Source organism: Balaenoptera ricei, chromosome 6 (assembly GCF_028023285.1).
Source record: "Balaenoptera ricei isolate mBalRic1 chromosome 6, mBalRic1.hap2, whole genome shotgun sequence".
Lineage (NCBI taxonomy): Eukaryota > Metazoa > Chordata > Mammalia > Artiodactyla > Balaenopteridae > Balaenoptera > Balaenoptera ricei.
Window position 1 is genome coordinate 88,515,254 of NC_082644.1, and position 26,328 is coordinate 88,541,581.

Sequence of the window (26,328 nt, forward strand, 5' to 3'; positions counted from 1 at the left end):
ACTTTATGGCAAGGGAGCAGGAATTCCTTGTGGACAGCTAGCCCCGGTTCTGCCACATGGGTGGGGTTCAGTTTTGAACTTGTCTCCAGCCACTTCTCCCAGCAAATTGTCTTGTTTCCAAGGAGAATCTTGAAGCCAGTGGTGCTAGTTTCCTAGTTTATTGCCTTGAGGCAGAGCCCTGCTTTATTGCCTGTAATAATTCTTACAGCTAGCCGAAGAGGCCTCAGCTTCTGGGCAGAGCTCCAGTAGCTCAAGGAGCCAGTGCCCACAGCCAGTGAGGGCTAAAAGAGACAGCAAGAGTCTTGGGGAGAGGAACTAGGAGGGCAGTTCCTGCTTTTGCATGAAAAAGCATGAGAAGGGCGGTAGAGCAGAAGAATAGCCAGTAGTGTTCCCAAACAAGGAAGGAGGCCACCCACTTGCTGTCATTTCTCTGGTAAATATTTGACTGGATGTTTGCCTTTCGCCGAGGTTTTATTTTTGGGTTCTGTGAAGGGAACTGGGCAGAACGTCAGAACATCAGAAGCAGTCATCACCAAGAGGCAAGAGAAGCCCAAAGAACAATCCAGAGAAGCAGATTGCTCACCAGCGCTGCAGGCAGTGCTTTTCTACCAAGATGCTTTCCTCAAACGCAAGGTGAGTTATCAGGGTCAGGCTTGAGACAGGTCATGCTGGACAACTGTATGTTCCTGGCAACTGTATTCTTCTTCTTCTTTTTTTTTTTGGCCATGCCCTGACCAGGGATTGAACCTGGACCCCTGCCAGTGAGAGCACCGAGTCCTAACCACTGTACCGCCAGGGAGTTCCCCCCTTTTTTTAATAAAAATTTTAATTGATGTATAGTTGAGGTACAGTATTAGTTACAGGTGTACAATGATTCACAATTTTTAAGTGAATACCCTCCAAATCCATCCATGTTGTGGCAAATGGCAAAATTTCGTTCTTTTTATGGCTGAATAGTATTCCATTGTACATATGTTCCACATCTTCTTAATCCATTCATCTGTTGATGGACACTTAGGTTGCTTCCGTATCTTAGCTATTGTGAATAGTGCTGCTATGAACATTGGGGTGCATGTATCTTTTCAAATTAGTGTTTTTGTTATTTTCTGATATATACCCAGGAGTGGAATTGCTGGGTCATATGGTAGTTCTATTTTTAGTTTTTTGCGAAACCTGGCAACTGTCTTCTTTGCTATGGTGATTCATGGAACTGGGAGGAGGGCATGGTTTACCTAATCTGTAGGCAGCTGGCACAGAGGAAGGAACGATGGATCAGTGAATAGATTTCTGTTCGTCTTCAGTTTAGAGCCACAGAGTGGAGTGGGAAGAGCGCAGATATGGTGTTAGAGGACCTGGGCTTGAGTCCTGGCTCTGTAGTTTCTAGCAGATCTTAAAGCCTTGGTTTCCTCATCTATTAATCAGGTGTAATAACCCCTGTCCTACCTAACCCACAGCTTTGTGAAGATCATCTGAGAAAAGAATGTGAAAGGACTTTGAGAGCTGTACAGTCCCATCTAGAAGCGTTCTCACTCAGACATATAAACTTAAACACTTCATTTAAAATGATCCCAGAACTAAAAAGCCTACTCAAAAATAGAACAAAAATTAGAGCCATCACTTTCTGGTGTCATAGTGTTCTCTGTTTAGATTGTCAAGGGATGTTATTGTGAGGAAGGAAAAATAATTTTCCCTCTACCCTTCTAGGTTCTTGACTGAGACATCCCTGTAATAAAAAGATTAACAGGAGAAAAACAAACAAATTTAATAACGTGTATGACTCCTGTATACATGGGAGATACCCAGGAAAATAGAGTAACTCCCCCAGATGGCTGAAGCTGTCACCCTAAATACCATCTTCAGCTAAAGACAAAAGAAAATGTTGGAGTTGAGGAGTTAGTTATAGGAGGTTATCAGGAAAAGCACAGTAAACAAGGGTAAGGTCATTATGCAGATTTAAATAATTGTTTTCTACATTGATAAGAGTTTCTAGAGATAAGGTCATCTTACCTTGTCTACCTTATCTACCATTCCTGGTACAGTGAGGAAGACACCCTTACAAACAAGAGATTTCCCCCATACATGTAAATGTCTCCTATAAAAGCTGCATTTTCAGAGCTTCCCCTATGTCTGCAGTTTCTTAAAAATAACCGTCTTAAAATAATCCTTATGCTGAAGAGGCATATCTTGGGGTGACAAAATCTTCCCCCCATTATCCCACTTTTGAAACTTCAAACAAGTTTCACAGTCCAGAAGCTGAGTTGACAAATTGCTCGGTATCTCATTGAACCTGTCTCAGTAGTGAGAATAGATCAGTTTAGTTAAACAGTTGTGTCTCATTTCAGGAGGTGGTCTCGCAGGTGTGCTCCCAGAGTTAGGCCTAGATAGTGCCAGTGGTCAGGTATTTATTAAGAGGCATTTCTATGGAAACAGAAGAAAACCGAAGCTTAATGGTTGGAGAAGACTCTAAACCACTTTCTGAGCCCAGGAGGCAGCCAGTCAAGAAGATTTTCTATATGTTAGGGTTGAAACATCTTTTGCAGTTTGAGTGTCTCTGATGATGTCATCAGGTGTTCAGTTACGCTTTCTGAGTGGCCCACAAAGCAACAGGCACAAACGATGTCTAAACATGAGCTGTTATGGTGATTTCTCTGAAGTTTATATCAAGCCATTCACATTCAGTTTGCAGGGTTTCAGGGAAAAGGGCAGCTTTTGTTTTTAGTGATTCCAAGTCAAAAAGGTGGGAGAAAATTGGAAACATTAGTTTGGAGATTTGTAGCCAGATATTTGAGGAAACTAGAATTCAGGATCCAGTCCAGTTTACGGGTAGAAAACAAAACCTCAGAGACAATTAACAGAACTAGAATCTTATCTACAAGTGTGTATTATAGTTTCTACTGAAACATAATTTTTCTAAAATCACCCTTATTTCTATCAGAGATAGCCAAATGAAGACTAATTTGTTCACAAAATAGGTCTAGTTTCAATAAACTTTATCCGATTATTTGTACAAGCGCAGCAAGAATAGCAATTGACCATGTGGGGTCTTTTAAATATTCTTTGCTGGCTTTTCATAAAGAATTTCAGATTGAACTTTTAAAAGCATCTAGAGGTCAGGAAGCCAAGCCAAAGACTTTCCATCAGACTTTGTCTTAATGCTTATAGATTTGGGTTGATTCCTCTCTTCTTGAGGTCCCCCAGGTATCCTGTACCTGCCAGGAAGGGACTTTCCTTACTAACCTGGTAAGACTGTCAGGAACCCTGAAAGCAAGGTACCAGGCTGTTTTTCCAAGGGGATTTATTGACTCTATAAACTCAGCCTTAATTATTTAAAACTGTCTTGTCATATCTGATTCTATGAATCTTCTCAAATCTGACATTCCAACCAAAGCTTTGATAATATAACAAATGTTTCCAATTGTGTCCTGTTACAAGAAGAATAGATTCTTATTAACTTAGGCAAATAAATATTTTGTCATAAAGATCATTCACTAAGTTTCCAAATTCTGGAGGGATCAGGTAGGGAGAAAAAGTAATTGTTTCATCCTTATTCACGAAGGTACACTTTATCAAATTGCTCTAAGTCATAGATAGCTTAAGAGAAAAAGTTTCCTTAATATTAAAGAACTTAATCTGGAAAAACAAAACATTAAAGAACCAACAATGTTTCAGACAAAAAGTCATAAAAATTATAATCATCCTTATCAGTTCGTTCAGTCTGTTATTAATTCTTCTTCTGCTTGAATCCAGTTTTTTCATCAGTTGTGGAGATTCTTACTCAGCTCAGTTTTATGATCTTAAAGTTATCAGAAATCTGTGCTTGCCAGAGTCCTTTCCATGAATCTCCTTGAAGATGAAGCACACTTGCAAACACTTCTGCAAAAGCATCAGAGTAAAACAGTAACTTCTGTAAATGACAAAGACTTAAAAATGGCCATGGTTAAAGATCTGATTAGAGTTCATTACAATGCGATTGACGAAGAAATTTGGTTATCTCTGTAACAGACAACATTCTAGTTATTATTAAGGTAATTATAGAATTATGACTGATTAACATTATACCAGACATTTCAGAAGTTTAGGAATTTCATACAATTTCTGGAATGCTTATATACCTATACAAATACAACATATAGAAGGCTTAGTATTACGTCTTATTTGACAACGCTTCCTATGTAATTTAACATATCAGTAAGCCTCTATCTCTCTGTTTTTAAGGAGAAAAAATCTTTTGAGTTGTTCCAGGGGCCCTCTGGAAAATCCCAATATTACTTCCATGTCAAAAAGACTTTAGTTAGAGTTTGATTTGGCGAAGTTTGTCAAAAATATCAAAAAGTTTGGACACTTGACTAAATAAGGATCACACTATGAAACAATACATAGTTGTCTATTTAACCCAAGCAACAATAAAAGATTTTAAAGGCAAATAAAGATTGTTACACAGTTGTGAGCAAAACTTATCTCTTTTAATATTGAGATGATTCAGTTCTCTTAAATAATCAAAGACCTGATTAAGACAACATGAAGCACAGGAAATTATTTTGATAAAACACCGAATCTTTGCTTTCTAGGCAGATAACTTAAGAGGTAAAGAAAAACCTTTCACAACTTCTTATCAGGAGAAGACCAATAGTCCAATAGAACTTTGTCCTTTTAACAGATGAAAGAAAATCAAGTTCCAGTTTTATATAAGTACACTATTGATATTAAGGCTTATTTTAAATACCCTTATAATAACAATTCAATTTTAGCCAGCTTGATTACACAACGTAAAATTCTCTTTCCCTCCCCTTTCAACTTTCTATATACATTTAGTTTATCCTTTATTTTCCATCTTCCCATTCTGAAATAACCAGCTTTACTTTAGGACAAAATCACTTTCATTTCCTTCAACAGAAATGCATCTCCATACATCATATCTTTTCTTAGGTAAAAATATATCTTACTTTTCTTGCATACAGAGTTGTTTCCCATATTATTTCTGGTAGCTTTAATTACATATATTAATTAGAATTCTTAACCCTTAGCAACCTTAACTTCTAGTGAAAACTAAGAAGTGAGCAATTGTGAACTGTTACACCAGAATTCCATAGACTGGCAAATTTATGAATACCTTTCATAATTTTGAAGCATACACTTTTTCATAGTACAGTCTTTCAATGTGGCACAAAATACATTTACTAATAAACCCAAATATCTTTAGTTTCTCTGTAATAAGAAGATAAGAGTCAGTAAACCTATGTTCAGTAGTTAATGTTTCACTGTTTCATCTTATTTGGAAATGATCTAGATATTCAGTGAGATTCCATTATTTAACTTAGCTTAGCAAAACTTTAAGGTTTCAAGTTACCAAAAAGATTTTAGTAGCTATTTTTAATTAGAATACCATACACATATTTATTGCTGGAAAGTTCACCTAAAAACTCTTATCCCACTTACATCTATCTACATCACTTCCTCCCAACAATTATGTTTAGACTATTCACAAAAACCTAACGAGACATTAGACAAAGTCAGGCATCATCCCAAGCTATTTTCCTTGCTGACCAATTTTGCAACAGAGATAATGTTATCTATGTATTTATGAGAGTTTTAGAATACCCAATCCTTACAAACACGTGTCCTTCAACCCAAATAAATAGAGCTCTTTATACATTAATTTCGACAATACCATCTGGAGGTAGAGAAATATCACATCTCTACAACATACATGTATAAACATACAGACAGATGCAAACAAGACCTTATAACTATTGTTCTAAAATTTTAGCCATGAGACACATACAATAATACAAAACTCACTAGCTTATGAAAGAACAGTTGGATTCAAACTTTGTTTTGGCAGTTGTCACCTGCTCAGATGGCTAAAGCTTTTTACTAACATTTGTGGGAGGACATTTAAGAGTTTTCGTTAGTCTGATTTCCACATAGTTCCTTCTCTTCTGCTTCTGATGAGAAACTTCTCCCTAAAGTTTGCTTTTCAAAGAATGGTTCTTAGGTCCCAGAGAAGATGAATGTAGAAAATCTACATCAAGAAGGCACAGAGAAAGTACTCAAGTTTTCGCCAAGGAGTTTCGGGGTATATTTGCCTATTATTAGAGGTCTAGAGTAATTACTATTTAAAATTGTCCTTCTTTTTCTTAAGTGCAGTACAACTCTGTTTCTGAAATCCCAATATCTACAAGCATTTTAAGATGAAAAGGGGAGATTTAGGGATTAATAAGGCTAGGTGGACTTTGAATTGTTTCTAGAGCCACATTTCTGGTTTTGTACAGATTTGCAAGACAAAGACAATTGTTTTCTGTTTCAGAGAATTGGGCTGTAACCTGAATATCAAGAGACTGACCCACCCATCCAACTAAACTTGCTGCTTTGTATAAGGGTGATTTCCTACTAAGATGGAGATCAAAAGATTTCTACATTAGAGAGCTTCAGGGTTTAATAGACTGAAAAAGTCTAAGGTGTTTTAAACAAAGGCCTTATTTCTGAGTGCATATTCAACCTTGGACCAATTCACCTTAGGGGGGAAAGCCTCTACAATTGCTCTATCAGCCTCAGAATATCAGCCTCTATTGAACCATTTCTGAGTCACTTGTAGGAGGGCCTGGGAGAAATTCTGGCTGTCTGATTCCTCTGTGAGGGGTTTTTTTCCCAGGGGCCCGCCTGGCTTGTCTGATAACTACGGTATAATCATGGGTGGGAAGAATACCCCTTAACAGCCAATCTAGGTCCCTGTGAGTGGGACTGTGAATGGTCACTGATCTTTCCAACTCCTCTCTTAGTTTGGTAGGATCTTCTGAAAGTAGAGGTAAAAGGGCTTTGTAATTGAGAAGATCTGCGTTTACTTCACCTCTCTAAAGCTTTATCCTTGAAGTTGGAATAATAGTCCATGCTGCATAGGTTGTGAAAAGACTGAGATAATAACTGTAAAGACCATACATAGCCCAATGTCCAGCATGTGATAAACCTTCAATGAACGATAGCTATTATTGTTAATTTATTAAGTGAGAAGAAATGAAAATGAATGTTGCTTTATTGGACAGTTAAGAATGGTAGGGAGCAGAAAATGGGCTTTTGCCTTCTTCAATCACCAATTTTTTGCATGGTAACTCTGTCTGAAGTTGTCAGATAGGCGTGAAAACACTCCCATACACTCCCTCCGAAAGGAGGGTACCTACCAGGTGCAGACCATTCCTCTCAGTACAGTAAGCTCAAAATGAATGGGCAAGGTCAAGGCAAAGGAAAATAAACAGAGATCTGGACACACAGAGGAGTAAACAGAGAGGCCCTGGGAGAAGATGGAATAAAGACAGGCCAGACACAAAAGGTCAATCAATATCTCATCTTAAAATTAGCACCCGTGGGGACTTCCCTGGCGGTCCAGTGGTTAAGACTCCACCCTTCCAATGCAGGGGGTGCGGGTTGGATCCCTGGTCCGGGAACTAAGATCCCACATAACGAGCGGTGCAAAAAAAAAAAAAAATTAGCACCTGTGTTTGAGTCCCACTGTGGACAAGTGACAGGCTCCCTCTGACCTGTGCTCTCTGAGGATCCAGTGAGACCTTGGGGATGAGAGTGCTTTATAAAGTGTAAAGCACTGGTATTTCCCGCAGTGCCCTGCTCAGAACAGGGGAAGGTCTCGCAGCCCCTGTGCCCTGGGGGAGAGCTCTGTTCCCAACTTGACTGAGCTGATTCTGTCTCTCTGAGTCAGTTTACCAGGTGGTGGTGGAGCCAAGGCACCCAGCCAGGGTGTCCAGCTCTTTGGTACTGTGGCTCCTGTGTCTCTCCGTAACGCCAGTGTCCGCCCCCCCTCCCCCGGAGGGGCCCCAGGGTCTGCTGGGGGCCGGGCTGCTGCTTGGAATCCTCCACTCCCACCTCGTGGAATAGCGTCTGTGGGAGGGAGTTGTAGGGAAGGTGGAAGCAGGCCTGAGAACCAGCAAGCATGGTGCTTCCCAGTTAACAAAGTACCATTCATACCCATTCTCTAATGATCTAGGGAAGTAGATCACACCCATTCTACAGATGAAGCAACCAAGACTTCAGGAGGAGAAATGATTCACCCCAGGTCGCAAGGTCTCTGACTCCAAATCCCAGGCTTTTCCTCTGGGCAGATCTGAGGACCCACATAGGCATGAAAACCCACCTATACACACTGTCTGGTGGAGGTTACCAACCAGAGCCGAGAATTCCTACCTCTAAAGCAAGGTCCAAATGGATGGGAGTAGTCAAGGCAAAGAAGCAGAAAACAGATTTGGACACACAGAGAAGACAGAGGCCCTGGGGAAAAAATGGAATCAAAAAAGGGTATCAATGTGTGTTCCATTATAGAACTTCCCCTGATTCTCAGAGAGTCACTGAAAGTGACAGACAGGGACAAACCAATAGGCAATAAGAGAGAGAAGCACAGAAAGACACATGGAACTTTCTGGGAAGGCTGTCAGAGGCAAGCCTGAGGGGGATGGAGGAGCTGGGAAGAAAACAGAAGGGACCGTCAGCAAGGTGGCAGCGTATGTGGGTTTTGTGATAGTCGTGGACTTTATTTTATTTTAAACTTTTTATTATGGATGTGTACATATTTATACAAGAGAAGAGAGAATAATATAAAGAACCCCCTATTCCCATCACCCAGCTCCAACAATTGTCAACACATGGGCAGTCCCCTGGACACCCCTGCCCACTCCCCCTCCTCAGACAGCCTGTCATTTCCTCATGGATTTCATCTTGAGAGGGAGTTTGCTTTCCCCCACACCATTCTTAAAGCTGTGCGTGCACCAATGACCTGCACACACATCCACTCTCAAATCTTCACAAGCCCCCGCAATTCTCATGTCTTTGTGCCAAAAGAACTCACGCTGCCCTGGCCGTAGGAACAGAAAAATTCATTGAGGAGTCATGGAGGGTGACAGCTGGCAATTACTTACGTGGTCATCCATGTTGCCAGGGTTCAAGTCCTGGCTCCACTGTTCACTGGCTGGGTGAGCTTGGACGAGTTTCCTCATCTTCTGGAGCCTCAGTTTTCTCATCTGTGAAATGGGGTGATGATAGTACCTCTCACAGGCCTGTTGTGAAGCTGAAATTAGTTAATAAAAGCATAACCCTTAAGGTATAGCTTGGTGCACAGTAGGCCCTTGAGAAACATTAGCTTTCCATCCATCCATTTAGGAAACGTTAGTGGGCACCTGCTGTTGCCACATGTTGGGCCAGGAGCTGTGCACATGAGAAGAATGAGGAAGGCCCCTGCCCCCTAGGATCTCCCCATCCAGTGGGGGACACAGACACATGAAAAGACTTTTCCACACAGTGGGCTGGATGCTGTGACTGTGGGCTGAGTCCCAAGCGGTCCAACCTTCTCAGTTTACAAGTGACCAAACTGAGACCACGGGGCCCCCTGAGCCTAAGGAGCCACAGCACTTAGCAGCAGAGCTGGGTGGCCTCAAAATGGTTTTTCCTGGCCAGGCACCTTTATGTGAGCGCCTCAGAGGAAGCTGGTGGCTCTGGAGGACAGCGGGGCCAATCTGGGCAAGGGTGCTCTGGGCCCCCCTGCCTGCAGTGTGGAGCAGGACACTGGTCACAGAGCCAGGTATGTGCAGCGCTCTGGCTACTGGTTAACCAGGTGAAGGACTTCAGTCCACTGTGTGGTCAGGGGCCCAGGGCAGGGGAGTCCCGGACACACCCTCACCTAGCAGGAGGCCAGGGATGCCAGGCCAGCTGCCCATGACGTGCACTGGATTGGGGCTGGGGAGGCGCTCAGTCTGGAGAGGGCTGACCCCAGATGCTCCAGGGGCAGAGGAGCAGATGGGGTCTGGCCTCTGAGGAGGTAGAAACAGCCAGTGAGAGTCCCCTTTCAACCCAATGAAAGAAAATCCTTTTCTTTGGTCCAAAAGCAGGGAATGGATGGGAAAGATCAATACTGACTGAGCACTGGACTCTCATTGTATCTAATCCTCACGGCAGCCTGTAAGGGAGTATTAGATCCATTTTCAGGATGAGAAGAGTAAGGCCCAGAGAGGGGCAGGGCCCCTCTACGGGCACACAGCTAATGATTGGTGGAGTGGGGCTCACTCCCAGGTCCAGCACTTTTCCCTCTGGCCCCCCTTACTTGGTGAGATGGAAGGGGCAACTTGGAGGATTCCCACCACTGGAGGTGCCCAGATGAGGCTTCGTGGTTGCCCATGTGTGGAGGGCTGGAGGCAGGTCCTGGGGGCATTCAAACCGCCCATGGCCTTGGGTTCCAGAGCCTTTGAGTGACCAGGCAGGAGTCTGTGAGTCCATGGCCAGGGGTGGACCGGAGTGTCTCACATCACGGGTGTGGACAGGGTGCAGCTCAGCCGTGTGCTTGCCCAGCACGCAGAGTACACAGATGTTTCCCTCTCTCCCGCCCACCTTCCTCCCCTTCCTTCTCCCCTCTTCACTCATTCATTCAGCACTTGCTTGGATTTGTTATGTACCTTGTCCCTAGTCAGAAGCTGGGGGTGGGGTGGGGTGGGGGATGGTAGGAGTTCAAAGTGGAATGAAGCATGTTTCTTGCTGATGAAAAGCCCAGTCTGAAAGTGAGAGATTAAGCATGAAAAATGCACCTGTAGCAGGAAGCAGAAGTGATAAGCACCAGAGAGTACCGCAGGCTAAGTCTGGGGGAGGGTGGAGTGTCCTTTCCAGGTGACTCCGGCCTCAGGGGGATGAGCAAAGAGGCTGGTGCAACAGTTCCAGACAAGTGATAGGGCCTGAGCTAAAGAGTTTCCAAATGACCTTACCTGCTGTCTGTCCATCAGAACAAGGCCTGGTATTCGGGAACCCTGCAGTGCGAAGACCAATACTTGCTGAAGGTGTCAGGCATCAGAGGCCTTCAGGGGTGCACAGCCCCTACCCTAGCAGTCACCTCATAGTCAAGTCTTTTTTTTCCAAGCAGCTGGTTGATACCCATTAGTGGGTTGTAAAATTAATTTTGTGTTTACGGCCAGCATTTTACAAAATGGGACGGAAAAGAACAAAATGAATAGAATTGAATTGAATTAAAGTTACCAGAGATCATATTAATGGTATTGTTTTATGAAAATTTGTTTTGCATACATGTATCTGAACTGGGTCATGGCTATAATGTATATTTGACTTGTAGTCAAAAAACTTAAAAACACTGATCTGGTCCAACCTCCTCATTTTGCAGAGCTTTGGGAGAAGAGGGTAGGGTGGGCACTGGCCCCGTCCTGTGTTCTCTCTGCTAAACTTGTCTTTCCCCTAAAGCATAGTTTATATTGACCTAGGTCTCCAAACTCAGCCATCCTCATTATTCCTGACCACTCCCAGAACTAGTGTCCCATCTGCCCAGTGGTGTGCCAGGAAATGTGTAGTAACTGGCTCCCTGAAAAAAGTATGCATATACGTACATAAGTTTAATATGAATTGTACTGTTAGAATAGATTATCACACAAAATTTACAGATAATAAAATATACAATGATCTTTCTTGCAGATTGCACAGAGCCAATTAAATCTCAAAGAATGCTTTCATTGATTTTTGCCAAATTCTTGTGTCTGTAGCCAACCTGCCATCGACCCGTGAGGATATTTTCGACATGAATGTTGGTTGATATTTTTATTGACATTAATGAGTAACACAAATGTGAAACAATGGAGACAAGGTATAAGTCAGAACTTCACTCATTTGTCAATGTCAGTTGCCAGAAACTATTTTTTGGATGAATGGGATAAGAGTTTTAAATTCTAGAAGAATATTTCCTCTTTTTTTTTTTGCTATTCACAATGTAATGGCTACAAACATATGTTTAAATTTAATCTGCCTTGTTAACATTTTCTCTGTCACTTTCTAGACAGTCTGCAGAACAGTAAATCAAAGCCTGATTTGTAGTGTTCACCCATTTCCCTGGTATAAATATTCCCAGCATGGCTAATTTCAAGCTAACAACATGATGTTGCTGACATGGAGATGTGAAGAGAGGCACGGTAGTGGCACAGACCATAACATAGAGTTTTCATGGTGCAGATATAACAGATGTAAATAACCTCTAGAGAATAAATCATAGCAAAACGTAGCAAAATAATTAGGAAGTGATGGGTTTTGAGGCTTTACTACCTTCCTTTTAAATAACTTATTTAATTATACATTTTTATAATTTAATTTTTACCAATGGTGGTGTTTAACAACCGGCTTGCAAAATTCCTGATAATGTGACAGTCCCAAGCTGGTACAAGCCAGCCTGAGCACATTATTACATCTACCTCCGACCCCAAGGCAGGACTGTGGGGAGGCTGTGTGTTAGAGGATTGATGGGATTCACAAAGGCAGGCCAGGGCTGGCCCAGAATCAGACACCCCAGCACACAGGCTACTGCATTGCTGGAGGCATCACATGGACGGGCACGTGTGCACACACACACACACACACACACACACTGCACACACCTCTTCCTCCTTCCCAACCCTTCTCTGCACTCAGAAGTGGGAACCAGGTCAGGGTCCCGCTCACTGAGCCCCTTGAGCTGGACCTGAAGTAGTCCTGGGCTTCGTGATGTTTTCTACTCACTGGCCCTCTCTGGGCCTCAGGTTCCTGAGGGAAGTTCCCATGGAATTTAACAGACATGCCCTTATCCTGTCTGTGCCAGGTGCTGGGCTGGACTTGGGATCAGAGATGAGTCAGCCATCAGGTCAGCGAATGCTAGGAGCTCCGAGGGGCCACGTGAGCCAGCAGCGGGGGCTGGGAGGATGGTGACATGCAGGGGTGCCTGGCTCCCAGCCTCACCTCTTTCTGGGCAGGTTAGGTAACCTCTCGTGGCTTCAGTTCCTCATTATGAAAAGGAGGTAATACAATCTACCTCACAAGATTCTTGAAAAGATTAAATAAGGTAATATAAAATAGCAGGATTCCTAGGACATAGTGACACACAAAGTGACATTAATCAATAAAAGCTATTATCATATGTTTAACTTATGACTATAATTTATTTATTTTATTTATTTATTTTTGGCTGAGTTGGGTCTTTGTTGCTGTGCGCGGGCTTTCTCTAGTTGTGGTGAGCGGGGGCTACTCTTCGTTGCGGTGCGCGGGTTTCTCACTGCGGTGGCTTCTCTTGTTGCGGAGCACAGGCTCTGGCACGCGGGCTTCAGGAGTTGTGGCTCACGGGCTCTAGAGCGCAGGCTCAGTAATTGTGGCGCACGGGCGTAGTTGCTCCGTGGCATGTGGGATCTTCCCGGACCAGAGCTCAAACCCGTGTCCCCTGCGTTGGCAGGCAGATTCTTAACCACTGCGCCACCAGGGAAGCCCTAACTTGTGACTATAAAGTGATAATGTTAGGGCCGAAGGAATCAGGACTGCGGGAGCACAGAGACACCCCACCAAGGCCATGAGGCAATCAGCGTGGGGATATTGGAGAAAGGAGTTGGGAACGCAGACGACCCTTGCTCTAGATGCATCAGTTGTGTGTCCTTGCTTGTTTCTCCCTCATAGCTTTTTATTTTCAATATTTTTTAAATAATGAAATATTTGTAATTTATACCCTATCACAGAACGAATCTTGCATGTTTTCACTTTATGCTGATTCCTGGGTAACTTCCCTTCAGAATGGTGTTTTATTGCTTTGGCATAAAATCCAGTCTTTTCCCTGATTACAAAAGCAAGCCATTCATTCATTCAGCATGTGTTTATTGCTGTCTACTTTGTGTCAAACACTGTTCTGAGCAGCTATCAAGTAATACATCTGTGTACTACCCTTGGGAAATTCAAGAAAATCATTAAAAAAAAGTAGAATGAATGCAAATCTTACAACCCAGAGATGACCACTCTTCACAACTTGGGATCATATTGTTTTATAATTTTTTTTTTCACTTAACAGTGTATCATAAACACAGTTCCAAGCTATCATCAGTGGAAATCGGATTTTCTACATTTGGGGGTGGTGTTTTGCTGCTGCCCTGCAAAAGCTGTTCACCCCTCGACAGATCTGCCCCTCCAGCCCTGGACCCACTAGGAAGCAGTATGAGTCTCAGAGACCAAGAAGGGGGTCTCAGTGGCCTTCTAACTTGGATTGACTCCAGTGCCTGCTTCATCTATTCACTGCTGGAGTGAAAGCATAGCTATGGACCCCTTATTTAGAGAGCTACGCTCTCTACTCTCCCTGAGCTCACCTGTTTCTAGCTGCTGCCAGACTAACTCTCAGCTCTGCCCTCCAAGCAAAAGACCAGCTCAGCAGCGAATCTGTGTAGGCAGAGTAACCCTGATGAAAGAGTTCTGTGGGTCTGTGTATCCTAGCATTAGAAATTGCCTTTCTTTATTAAATGAATTCCGTTTCCTTTATTGATTAAATGAAGAAATCAAGTTTAGTCCGATCCCATTTTTGCTTGAAACTACAGGTTATAAACACACATAATTATGGAAGGAGAAAGGGCTTTTAGTTACTACTTTATACATTTGTAAGTATTTTGAATGTTTTACGATGAACCTATATTACATTTAAAATGTTATACACACATATGAGGGAGGGAGGGAGGCAGGAAGAGTGAGAATCTTAGCATTCTAGTACCTGAATTCAGGCACCTCTCTGATTATTTCCGTAGTGTATATTTTTTAGAAGTAGAATTCCTAGAAATGGAATTGCTGTATTTAAAGGTTCTTGGTATATATTGCAAAGTTAATCCTCAGAATGGTTATACCTCCTTACACTTCTGATTACCAGCAAATGAATACCAACTTGTCTTAACCTTCACTAATGCTGGGTAGCAGCGGTCCCCAGCCTTTTTTGGCACCAGGGACCGGTTTCATGGAAGACAGTTTTTCCACGGAAGCGGGTTGGCGGTGGGGGGGGGGAGGCGGGGGATGGTTCAGGCGGTAATGCGAGCGATGGAGAGCGATGGGGAGCGGCAGATGAAGCTTTGCCCGCTCGCCCGCTGCTCACCTCCTGCTGTGCGGCCCGGGTTTGTAACAGGCTGTGGACCAGCACAGGTCCATGCCCAGGCCTTGGGGACCCCTGCTGGGTGGTATTGTTAATAATTCCCACTTTAATAGATAAGACAGCATTTCATCTTAATTTCTCCTTTCATTACTAGTTGAAATTTTAAGAATTTATTGAATATTTGTATTTCTTCTTTGTTGGTGGCTTAATATTCTTTGGACAGTTTTGTTCTTGTGGTGTTTCAATTGTAGTCTTTATTTCATTTTTTTCTCTTCCTGTATTTGCTGGAGTGATTGAATTTTCATTCCTTCATATACACTTCTTAATACATTGATTTACTTTCTATTTATATCCTTTTAGTAGCTAACTGTGGATTTTTAACATACTTACTTAGAATTATATTTTACTTATGAAGCCCAGAAAGAGAAAGCAGGTTTCTACATCATCTTTCTAAACATGACAAGAACTTGGTCATCATTTCACTTCCCTTTGTATCTGCACCTGTTCCTACCCACCTCTCCCTTCTTCCATGTGGGGTATCATCTGGTATTTCAACTCCAAATTGGCATTTCAAACATTTTATTTCACAATAATTACCTAGATATTTAACAATACATTTTCCTAATTTCTCTGTTATTCCTCTTAAATTCTTCCCCTTCCTCCTAGATTTACTTGAGAATTTCCTCCAATATTTCTTTCAATGAAGGTCTTTTTGAGTCTTTGTGTTTCTAAAAGTGTTTGTATATATGTGTATATATTTAAAGTCCTGTGCTCAGGAATAATGGGAAGTTTTGCTAATTACTTTCTGTGGCTTTTTGCACCCTTCTACTTCCTCCTAGGTTCATTCTTCTTGTAGAGAATTTCCTCTACTCCTTATCTCAGAGAGGTTCTGTATTAACTTCATTTCCTTAGGAGTAAGCTCCTCTATCTGTTGAATTTTTGGCTCCCTTTGGTGGTGTAATCTTTCCTCATGTTTGATGTTTCTGGGATGGGTGCTTGTCTTTGTGCTGGAGCTTCCACTGGGATATTTGTTTGGGGGTGGGTGGCAGTTGCTGCCACAGCTAGTACTAAGGCGTGCTTTCAGTGCAGCGGGATGGAGGTAAGATGTACCGCTCGATGGGGTACCTCAGCAGCTGATCTACATCCAAAGCACCCGGTCCTTCCCAGGTGCCACCTGTGATCTGGAACACTGCCTTTCTCTCTGTGACCCATGTATACTACTCCCAGAGAAGTTAACCCCATTGTCCCTGGTCGGTCAGCAGGGTGGGAGGACTCTTGGGTCTCTGTGAGACCCCAACTCATCATTCTATGGTCTGTCGGCAGCCCCCGCCTGCATCAGCCTCTTGCATATGAGTGTAGAGCACTTTTCTGTGGTCACAGCCTGTAGCCGTGCTGGCTGATGCTTTTTCTCTTTGATCTAGTCCTAACTGCTCTCCATCATTCAGCATCTTCTAGTAGTTTCTGTGTCCCTGATAGATTCCCTTCTTGTTTTCAAATATGGCTATTTTTTTTCTTTCTTAAAAAAAAAAATCTTTTCTGCTATTTTGAGGGTTTCTGTAGAACGAGGAGACTGATGTATGTGCTCAGTTTACTTTCCTAAAAACAGAACTCTAAATTTTATAGTTCTATCACATTTCCAACAGCATGAGTCACCCTCATCTCCCCCCACCACTTCTAGGTTGTCTCATTCCTATGTTTAGACATCACCGTGGAGTACTGGAATTTTAAAAAATTTCAGGGAAGTATGCCATGCTCATAGATTCCCAGAGGAATGCTCTTCCCTGAGGCTTCTGGGAAAAGTGGGAGCTGACCGGGAAGGAAGCCCGAGGGATGGCCAGATAGATGCTGCAGGAGTGAGGCACAGAGTGAGCAAGGATCTGGAGGGTGAGCGTGTGCTGAGGTGGTGCAGTGCAAGTCAGAGCAGCGATAGCGAAGTGTGGCGGGAGCCCAGAAGGGAGCAGGTCCCTTTCAAAGAGAGGCCAGGAAACTGCTGTCATGTGTTTCAGACACGAGACCCCAGCAGCCTTGTCCTGCAGACTCTGAGGTCTGGAGAGGACAGAGTCCACAGTCTGTCATCCAGTTGACCGCTGTCCTGCCCCAATAGCCCAGCAGTGAATCAGAGTGAGCAGATGCTTCTTGACCTCTGGCTACGAAAAACTATGTCCAAAGGCTGGTTTCCTGTGAAGTTACTGAAGCTTAAGTCTCAGGGGCCCTCACTTGCACAGGACCCTACCAAGGCTCTAGGAGGGTGGGGGGCACCTTGGTTAAGTGTTTACATGGTGATATATTTTCCTTAAAATATGAAAAGATAAGATATTTTTGTAGTTTTGTTTGAAAAGGACATCCAAATAATATAAGCTTTGGGCGCCAAGGAACCTGAATCTGTCCATGACTATGTCATCAAGAAAAGAAGGAGTTAGATCCAGTTAGTAGGGCAGTTGTATAGATAATTAAGCTGGAGAAAGAGATATGAAAGAAGATAATCCACTTAGGGAAGACACATCACAGGTGAGTGGCACTGACTCAGAAACGGAAGTTAAAAAAGATCAGATGATCTCAGTGGGCTACAAGCCAGATTCCTGACAGTGACGCTCAAGGCTGAAGGGTCAATGACTGCAGCAGTGACTGATGATGTGAATGTGTGTTTCGGTTGTTTTTCAGGACCAGGCAGCTAAATGGCACTTGTGCCAGCTCGGTGGACATGGAGCTCTTCCTCCATTACTCCCTCATCCCATCAGTAAGTGAAGGCAGAGGAGGGTGGAGGAGGGAAGAGAAGGGGAGCTGGGCTGCTCCCATACACAGTCTCCCAAAGGGATCTGAATAGGTCGGCAGAGACTTGCTCTCTTACATTATGCACTAAAAACACAGGCAGCAGAAGGCTTTGAAGGTCCCAAGAGTCAGGGGCACTGACTTTTAGGGGAGTCAAAAAAGGTTTTTCTGAGGAAACAGTACTGGAGCTGAGGTCTGTTGGAAGATGTAATGAAGAACGTTTCAGACAGAAGGGAGAGCACGTGCAAAGACTCCGTGGCGGGCAGGAGCATGGAGAGTGTGAGAAGCTGAGAAGGCTGGCGTGGCTGGAGTGGGGAATTGAGGTGGAGGTGTTTGGGGAGGTGGGCAGGGCCAGGCCGTGTATGAAGGAGTTTTGTCTTTGTTCTAAATACAGTGGGAAGTAGTGGAGTGTTTCTGGCCCAAGGATGGTGTGATCAGATGTATGTGGTGAAATGATCACTCTGTTTGCAAGTGGGGATCAGGTTGGAGGCAGGTAAGAGAGGAGGCAGGAAGACCAGTTAGGAGATGGTTGCAGGGGTCCAGGTGAGGTGATTTTACATCATCCTAGATGATGGTGGTCACCTCCAGATGTTCAAGGGGTAAAAGCAGTAGAACCTGGTAATGGGTTGGATAGAGAGATGAGGGAGAGGGAGAGGTTGAGGATGACTCTTGGGTTTGTAATTTGCACAGCTGGAAGGATGGTGGTATCTGCCATTCACTTGTTAAGGAAAATTAGAGGGGATCGAAGTTTGATGTGGATGAAGGAACAGGGCAGGGAGGAAAATCATGAGTTCCATTTAAGACATACTGAATTTGAGAAGCGTTCAACACATCAAAAAGAAATGCCAACTATGTAGCTGAACATATGATTCTGGACCAAGGCTGGGCTGGAGATTCAAGTTTGTGAGTCTTGTGTGTATTTGGTGGCCATTGAAAGTGTGGACATGGATGGGATCACCGAGGAAGAGAGGATGGGGCAGTAAGAAGAGTGGTCCTTGGACTGAACCATGAGGAGCTCCACATCTGGTGGTTGGGTAAAGAATGATGCAGCAAAGGAGACTGAGAATTACTGGAAGAAAACCGGAAAAGTGTGGCTGATAGAAGCATAGGGAAGAGAGTATTTCTAAGAGGAGGAAGAGGTCAACACTGAATGCTGTTGTGAGGTCAAGCAGATTTGGGCTTAATGTTTACATTTGGATTGAGCAACAAGGTGGTAATTAGTGACTTTGGCCAGAACTGCTTCCGTGGAGTATGGGAGTAGAAGCCATGTTAGGGGGTCAAAGAGCAAGTGAGAGGTGAGGAAATGGAGACAGCAAGTGTAGATAATTCTCAGGAATTTTCTGGTAAAAGGAGAAAAGGGGCATCAAGTATAGGAGAATATGACTGAATCCACAGGAATAAAAAGCAAAGAAGGATTTGCAACCTGAAAGTTATTACCCATTTTTTACAGATGAGGACCCCGAGGTTCAGAGAAGTTAAGTCTCCCTCCCAGCCAGTGTGTGGGAGAGACTGTATTTGAACCCATGTCTGTTCAGAGCAACACAAAGGAAAGCTCAGTACAAAACATTCTGGAAGCTCAACGGTGCATGCAGCCAGCTCTCCAAGTCTGGAGTTTGAGTCCTAGACATTCTGAGTGCTTTGCTCACCCACACTCTCTCCTTCAGCGAGGGCACCGAGGGGCTGAGGATGAACGTTCCCTCTGACAAACTCATCTTCTCTTTCTATAGCTTTTCATCATTTTGGTCTTGTCCCTTCTCCAAAGACAAGAGCACCATAGACAGAGAGATGACGCTTCTTACCTCCTGGGGAACCGCTTCAGAATGATCATGTGAGTTGAGCCAAGGTCCATCACTACAGCTTGGGGTACTCTGTGTTTGGGACCGACACCGTTTGTAAGACTAGGCTAACCACCAGTTACCTCCCCACCCACCTCTACCCCACCATGGACAGCCCTGCCCCTCCCTGCCCCAATCCACCCAAGGCCCACCAGGGAGCTTTCAGGGCCTTTCCGACTCTGCCATTCTGAATCTCTGCTCCCTTTATCACATTTTTCCTTGAGTTCTAATTGTTCATCTCTCTGCCTCATCACCCTCTAATTAATAATAATGATGATGATGATGTAATTAGCATTTATTGCATACTGTCTCTGGCCCAGGCACTGAGCCATCTGCTTTGCTTACACTACTAGGATGGACCCCAGCATGGTGGAGGTTGTTATCCTCATGTAGTGGATGAGCTAGCTCAGGCTCAGAGAAGTTGAGTCACTTGCCCAAGGCCACAGAACTACCAAGTGACTAGAGCTTTAACCCAGGTCTGGTTGCTTTTGGCTGTGATACTCCCAGTGTCATAACCTGAGAAGACTCAAGGATGTGAACACACTCAGGTCTCAACCTTGGGCTCTGGAGAGGGGAGAGGAAGCCAGGATGTCAGGATGGAGTCTAAGGGTGATCTGACCTTTGCGGTGAGAGAAATCCAACAACAATGTCCATATACCATATACCAGCCCATAGTAGCAAACATTCTGGATACCACCCATTAGAGGAGTCAGCCCCTCCCAAACTGCCGGGTCTAAGCCACATTGGCTGAGGCACAGAGAGAGACTGAGGCTGGTGGATAAAGAAGATCTTCAGACTTTGCCCTGGGCATTTGGCATGTAGGGCCTGGTGCAGGACTTTTTAAGTAAGACCGCTATATGGATCATGTTAAACTGCTTTGAATTCAATTAATAATGGCACAGTTTTCTTGCTCTCTGGCCACTTTCTTATGAAAAGCCCTGCTTTCCTAAGTAGTTTTAGCTTACCGTCTTCACCCATTAGTAACCCTTCGCATGTGCATGACACTCCACAGTTTATAAAGCAGGTCTTCATTTGCCATCCACAGTGTCTCTGTGATATGAGCAGAGCAGGGGTGTCATCTCTGTTTTAAAGATAGGGAGACTGAGTCCCACATAGCGCTTAAGTACTACAGGTGGGATTGATTAGAATTCAAAGCAGTTCAACAAAGTGCGTGTCCACGAACGTGCAGTGAGCAGCTACTCTTCTCAAGGTCCTGTGCTAGGTCCCACTCCAGAGGAGTTTATAGTTCACTAAACAAGTGATAAGAAAAGCATGGACATGAACTTAGCGCTGAGGGGACCCAAGCAAGGCAGCAAGTAGGTGTGCCTGATTGGGAGTGGGTTGTCAGGGAGGTTTCTGAGAGGGGTGCTCCCTGAGTTGTGCCTTGAAGATGAAGACGAGCCAGCCAAATGGAACAGGAAGGTGGGGTCCAGATCCTGACTCCCAAGTCCCCACCTGCAGTACCCTTCCCTTCCTGCCACCTTGAGTTTTCATTAAGCCGGCTTCAAATGGCACTCCAGTGAGGAAAGCCTTTTCTCTTTGTCTCAAATGCAATTGCTTTCTCTCATGTAGACAAAGCTCTTTTGGTTAGAGGAAACAGATATCCACTCAAGCTTGTTTGCATAAAAGGGAAAGAAAGGACTTTTTATAAAGTTACAGAGATCTCACAGAAACTGGCAAGGTTGGCCTCATGGGAACTAGAGCTCTTGAGATGGGCGTCTCTGGGAGACGGATTCTATTTTTGCCTCCTTGTGTCACTGGGGTCCCTTCAGCACCATTTTACCATTTTCCTCTCTGCCATCTGACTTTATCATCGGACTTAAGGATCTCTGCTTCCCCCAAACGTCGGCAAGACTCAATTTGGCATGACTTTCCGGAACAGAATTTTAACAGCTGACTGGCTCCTGTCCTCAGAATCACAAATCCAAAATACAAGGCCTGGCATGGTGATTGGCCCATCCAAAGTCAGGTGACCATCTGACCACCCATAGTCCAATCAGCTGTGGCCAGGAGGTGTGATTACATGCCACCAGCATAGCCAGTGATACCCAAACCTTCCCAGGGATGTTGGAAAGGAGGGCTCTTGTAGACCATGGCCAGGTTCAGGGCAGGTTCCCCCAACCTGTCTGGCACATACTCTTTGTTTTGGTTTCTCAAGTCATACTGCTTGTGTCTCTCATAGATGAAATTCATCCCATTTTGCTTGTTGTCATGACTGCTGGTGTCCTTGCTTATGTTCCCCAGACTTGGAGCTTCTCCGGGGCAAGGATTTTGTCTTCCTCACTTTGGTACCCTGAATCTATGCCTAGCCCCCAAATTGGCACAGAGGGCCTCAGGATATGTCAGTTGAAATAAATAGTTTACTACTCAATAATCCCTCCCCAGAGTGGGATTGATACTTTGGAAATGAACTGTGGGAAGGAGCCAGTTCTGGCCTCACGAGTTGTTCCTCTTATTCACAGACCTCTGGACTTCGTGGGTACTTTTCGTAACCGATGGTCCTATGGAGTAGCCTTTGGGGCTACAGCCAATAAGGTCATGTTCTTATTCTCAGAAGGCTACCAGCCCCTGCAAGTCCCACAATGGGCCCAAGGTACGTGCGCTGCCTCATACCTGCTGGGAGTTTTGCCGTGGAAATTCTTGCTCTTGGAGACTGCATGGCAGGGGTTCTCTGGGATCAGGGGATAAACTTTGTTGAACTGTCAATGTTCTTCTTAGCTTGTTACTTGCCCAAGCTCAATGCCAAGCCCACAAAGTCTCAAGCTTTTTTGTGGGGGTTTTCTCCCAGTTAGATTCAAAGGTTTTTTAGACATAGTAGAACAAAGTCTCAGAAAATAGGTTCACTGTCACCAACCCTAGATATCTCTCCTGAGTCATAGCCATGACTGCCTTCTTGATATCAGTAAGCCCTCAGATGCTTCCTCAGGGAACAATGTTTACTTCTCTGGCCATTGATCTGAGGCCTCTTTGTTCCCCGTGCCCTGTGCTCTCCCTGCAGGTTCAACCATCCCTAATCCAGTGACCCCCAAACATCTCCTGTCCAGCTTGGTTCTCTCTCCTGGGTTCCAAGCCTATATGAGCAAATGCCTACAACATCTCCTTAGTTTTTAGGAGTTTTTAATGCAAATTAAAACCAAAATGATGCATCTCTTAGAAGTGTACAAGTTAAGCTTTGGCAAATGTTTACATCTATGGAATCATCACCACAATCATGATAATGAACCCCAGAAGTTAACTTTTTCCCGTTTGTACTCTCTCCTTCCCACCCCATCCAGTCACCACCCCCATCCCCAGGCAATTATGCAAATGGAATCATACAGAATGCAATCGGGGTTTTTACTGGGGGGAGAGGGTCTGTTTTCTTTCACACAACATAGTTGTTTTGAGATTCATACATGTTTAGCATGTATCAGAAATCATTCCTTTTTCATTTCTGAATAGTGTTCCACCGTATGGAGAGACCACAGTTTGTTTATCCATTCACCTGTTGATAGACGTTTGATTTATTTTCAGTTTTTGGCTGTTACAAATAAAGCTGCTGTAAGCATTATAAGTCTTTGTATGTTTCCATTTTTCTTGGGTAAATACCTTTGAATGGAATGTCTGGATTATTAAGATCATGTAGTAGATTATACTTTTAAAGAAACTGTCAGACTGTTTTCCAAATTGATGGTTCCATTTGATTCTAGATTACCACCTTCAGTGTATGAGAGTTCAAGTTTCTCTATGTCCTTGACAACACATGGTCAGTCTTTTTAATTTTAGCCATTCTAGGAGGCATGTTGTGGTATCTCACTGTGGTTTCAGTTTGCAGTTTTGTAATGAGTGTTGTTGTTGAGCATATTTTCATGTGCTTATCTGCTATCACTGTACCTTCTTTGGTAAAGCGTTTGTTCAAATTATTTGCCTATTTTAAAACATTGGGGATTTTTTGTTTTCTTCTTATTGAGTTTTGAGAGTGCTTTATATACTCTGTATATAAGTCCTTTATCAGATGTATAAATTGCAAATACTTTTCCCCAGTCTGTTGCTTGTATTTTTATTCTACCAACAGTTTCTTTTGAAGCGCTGACATTTTCAATTTTGATGAAATCTAATTTTTTCATATTTTCTTTTATGGATCATGCGTATGATGTCATATAAGAAATCTTTGCCTAAGCTAAGTCACTTAGATTTTCTTCTTTGTGTTTTCTAGAAGTTTTATAGTCTCACAGTGTTTGCATTTAGGTATATGGTACATTTTGAGTTAATTTTTTTGAATATAGTGTGAGGTGTGGATTGAATTCCTCTTTTTTTTTTTTTTTTTTGCCTTTGGCTATCCATTTGTTCAAGCACTGTTGTTGTTACAAAAACCTGTCCTTTGCCCACTACATCGCCTTTGCACCTTTGTTGAAAATCAGTCGGCTACACATGTGTATGGGTCTATTTCTGGACTGTCCATTGTGTTCCATTGATCTGCAATATGTGAAGGTTCCAATTTCTCCACATCCTAGCCAACGCTTGTTATTTTCATTTTTTTAAAAAAAAATTATAGCCATCTTAGTAGGTGTGAAGTAGTATCTGATTGTTGTCTTGATTTGCGTTTCCGTGAAGACTAATTGATGTTGAGCATCTGGCTGGACCAGAATATTGTTTCTTGTTTCATGGCTCCAGGGTTCCTCTTCTGTTTTTACAAAATGATTATATATATGTACCCTCATTACAACCTCATATTTTCTGAGTTGGCTTCTTCCTTCCACTTTTGTCTGGACCCACTACTACCCAGTTCCTAATGTTCTTACCTTCTCATTTAGGATTCTCACTGCCAGCAATTTCTCTTTCACGTGGGGCTTGTGCTGGGAGGGGACTTGGATATTCAGTATAATGAGCTCATGGACCCTGATGGCTCCAGCATCCTCAGACCTACTAACACCTTACTAAGGTCTGCTGATTCTCACCTATGAATCAAGGCCATCAGCACTGTGCCCAGTTTCAGCTGTTATTTCAGTTTCAATTTCCTGTGAATATCTGCTGGCAATTTTGGGTTCTTCTATTCTTGGGATTTCAAAGATCCTATTGTCTTCCCTCTGCTTCCTCTTAATCAGATGTTGATATCAAATGGGTCCTGTCACTTAGATTTGTTGTAGATGTTTGTTTTTGGTTTTGCTGTCTTCACTGCTCTGTCTGCTTTCATGGTTGGGGGAATTCATATAAATTTAAAAATTATGCTGTTGCAGCTTCTAACCTCACAGCAATTATTCCTTTTATATGGTCCTTACCTGCCAGTCCTCCACTATTCACATTTACACAAGTACTGACCACCTCAACCAACCATCTCCCATCCTTTGAGTGAGAAATGTCCTTCCTTCCCTCCTTCTCTCCATCCTACAAACTCCCACTTATATTTCATGGCCTTGCTAAATGTCACCACCTCCAGGATGCCTTCTCTGATGCCCAGACCCCAGGTGAGGTCCATGACTTCCTCTTTTTGTCCTCACAGCAGGTTGAATATGCCTCTATTAGCGTACATATCACATCGTTTACTTTCCTCCCGGTCTTCCCTATTGGACTGTAAGCATCTCAAAGCAAGAACTTTGCTCATTCCCCCTATGTCCTTGGTGCCTGACCCACGACCCAGCTCAAAGTAGACACTCAGGAAAGGTCACCTTGCCCAATTACATTTTACTGGATCCTGTTAGACCATCTCAGAGCTAGTCAGTGGCAGCATTAATATTATTATTGCCTTATGGATGAAGTGCACAATAATTTACAAGAGGTTTTAGAACACAGTACATCACTGCTGTCTGTGTTGCTATGGTACACTTTATGGTGCTTTACTCTCAGTGATTTTTGTTTGTTCATTTATGTGGTATGTTTCTGCCCATCATACCGTGAGCTAATCAAGGGCAGGGACCAAGTCTTCTTCATCTCAATAGTTAGCCCAGTGCCTGACATGGAAGAAGTACCAGGAAGGGCCTGTTGCTTGAATGCGTGAAAGATATATCTGCATTCCTCCTTGTACTAATCTGGGGCTTGTCCACTCATCTCCTTAAGTCCTGAGGTCTGTGACTGCAAGTCACATGAAACCCCATAGCTGCCCTGGGTCTCCCCTGAGCCCGTGAGAAGAGGAACTCACATCATCTCTGGCCCTGTCTCTCCCAGCCTTTGTGCTTCTGATCGGAGGCATCGAAGTCGGCCTGTCCCACTTCCCCTTCTTTGCTTGCCTCTCGTCGGAGTTCCGGCTGGTCAGCTCCATCCTGGGCTTCAGCTACTCTCTGATCTGGTAAGATGGACTCTGCCTGCCTGGCCTCCTGCAGTTCCTTTGGCCATGGCTGGACTCTGGACAAGGGGCTGGAGGTGACCTGAGAGCTCTCTTTGGAGGGCACCTTGCCCAGAACCGAGGCCCAGGGCGGGTGGGCGGAGTGACTGGTCCAAGGCCCACCGCAGCCCCTCCTTGGAAACTGCACTTGAGGCTTCAGAAGGTCGGGCCTGCATTCTGTCTGCTCCACAGGAGGCCGCTCATGATTAGAATATTCCCGGAAGTCAGGGTTGTAGAAAAATTCGTTTCTGTCAACTGCCATCAGTCCCATGGTTAGAAGCAGGAGTCCCATTTGGGTGCTGCTTCTCCTTGCTGTCGCTGCTTCCCTGGGAGCCCAGGAGAAAGTGCAGGTGCCCCAGCTGGGCGTTCAGTGCTGTCACAGTCTGGCCTCTCCCCATCTCTCCATGCCTGACAGTCTCTAGCACACACCTCCAGTCATGCAAGACTCCTATATTCCTTTCTCCGTCCACTTATTCATTCAGCAGACATCCCACTGTGAGCCAGGGAAAACACTGGAGGACAGGACAGAC

At 43.8% G+C, this 26,328-nt stretch overlaps 1 protein-coding gene across 1 annotated transcript in view; it reads left to right on the forward strand.

Annotated features, from left to right (window-relative positions):
- The first annotated feature begins 554 nt into the window (after positions 1 to 554).
- Positions 555 to 26,328, forward strand: part of CCDC180 (coiled-coil domain containing 180) — a 118,575-nt gene continuing 92,801 nt past the window's right edge. The window contains 5 exon segments of the mRNA XM_059926676.1: positions 555 to 633; positions 17,558 to 17,633; positions 19,393 to 19,493; positions 21,963 to 22,093; positions 25,642 to 25,762. Of these exon segments, the coding sequence (XP_059782659.1) occupies positions 614 to 633; positions 17,558 to 17,633; positions 19,393 to 19,493; positions 21,963 to 22,093; positions 25,642 to 25,762 (449 nt within the window). The 5' untranslated portion in view covers positions 555 to 613.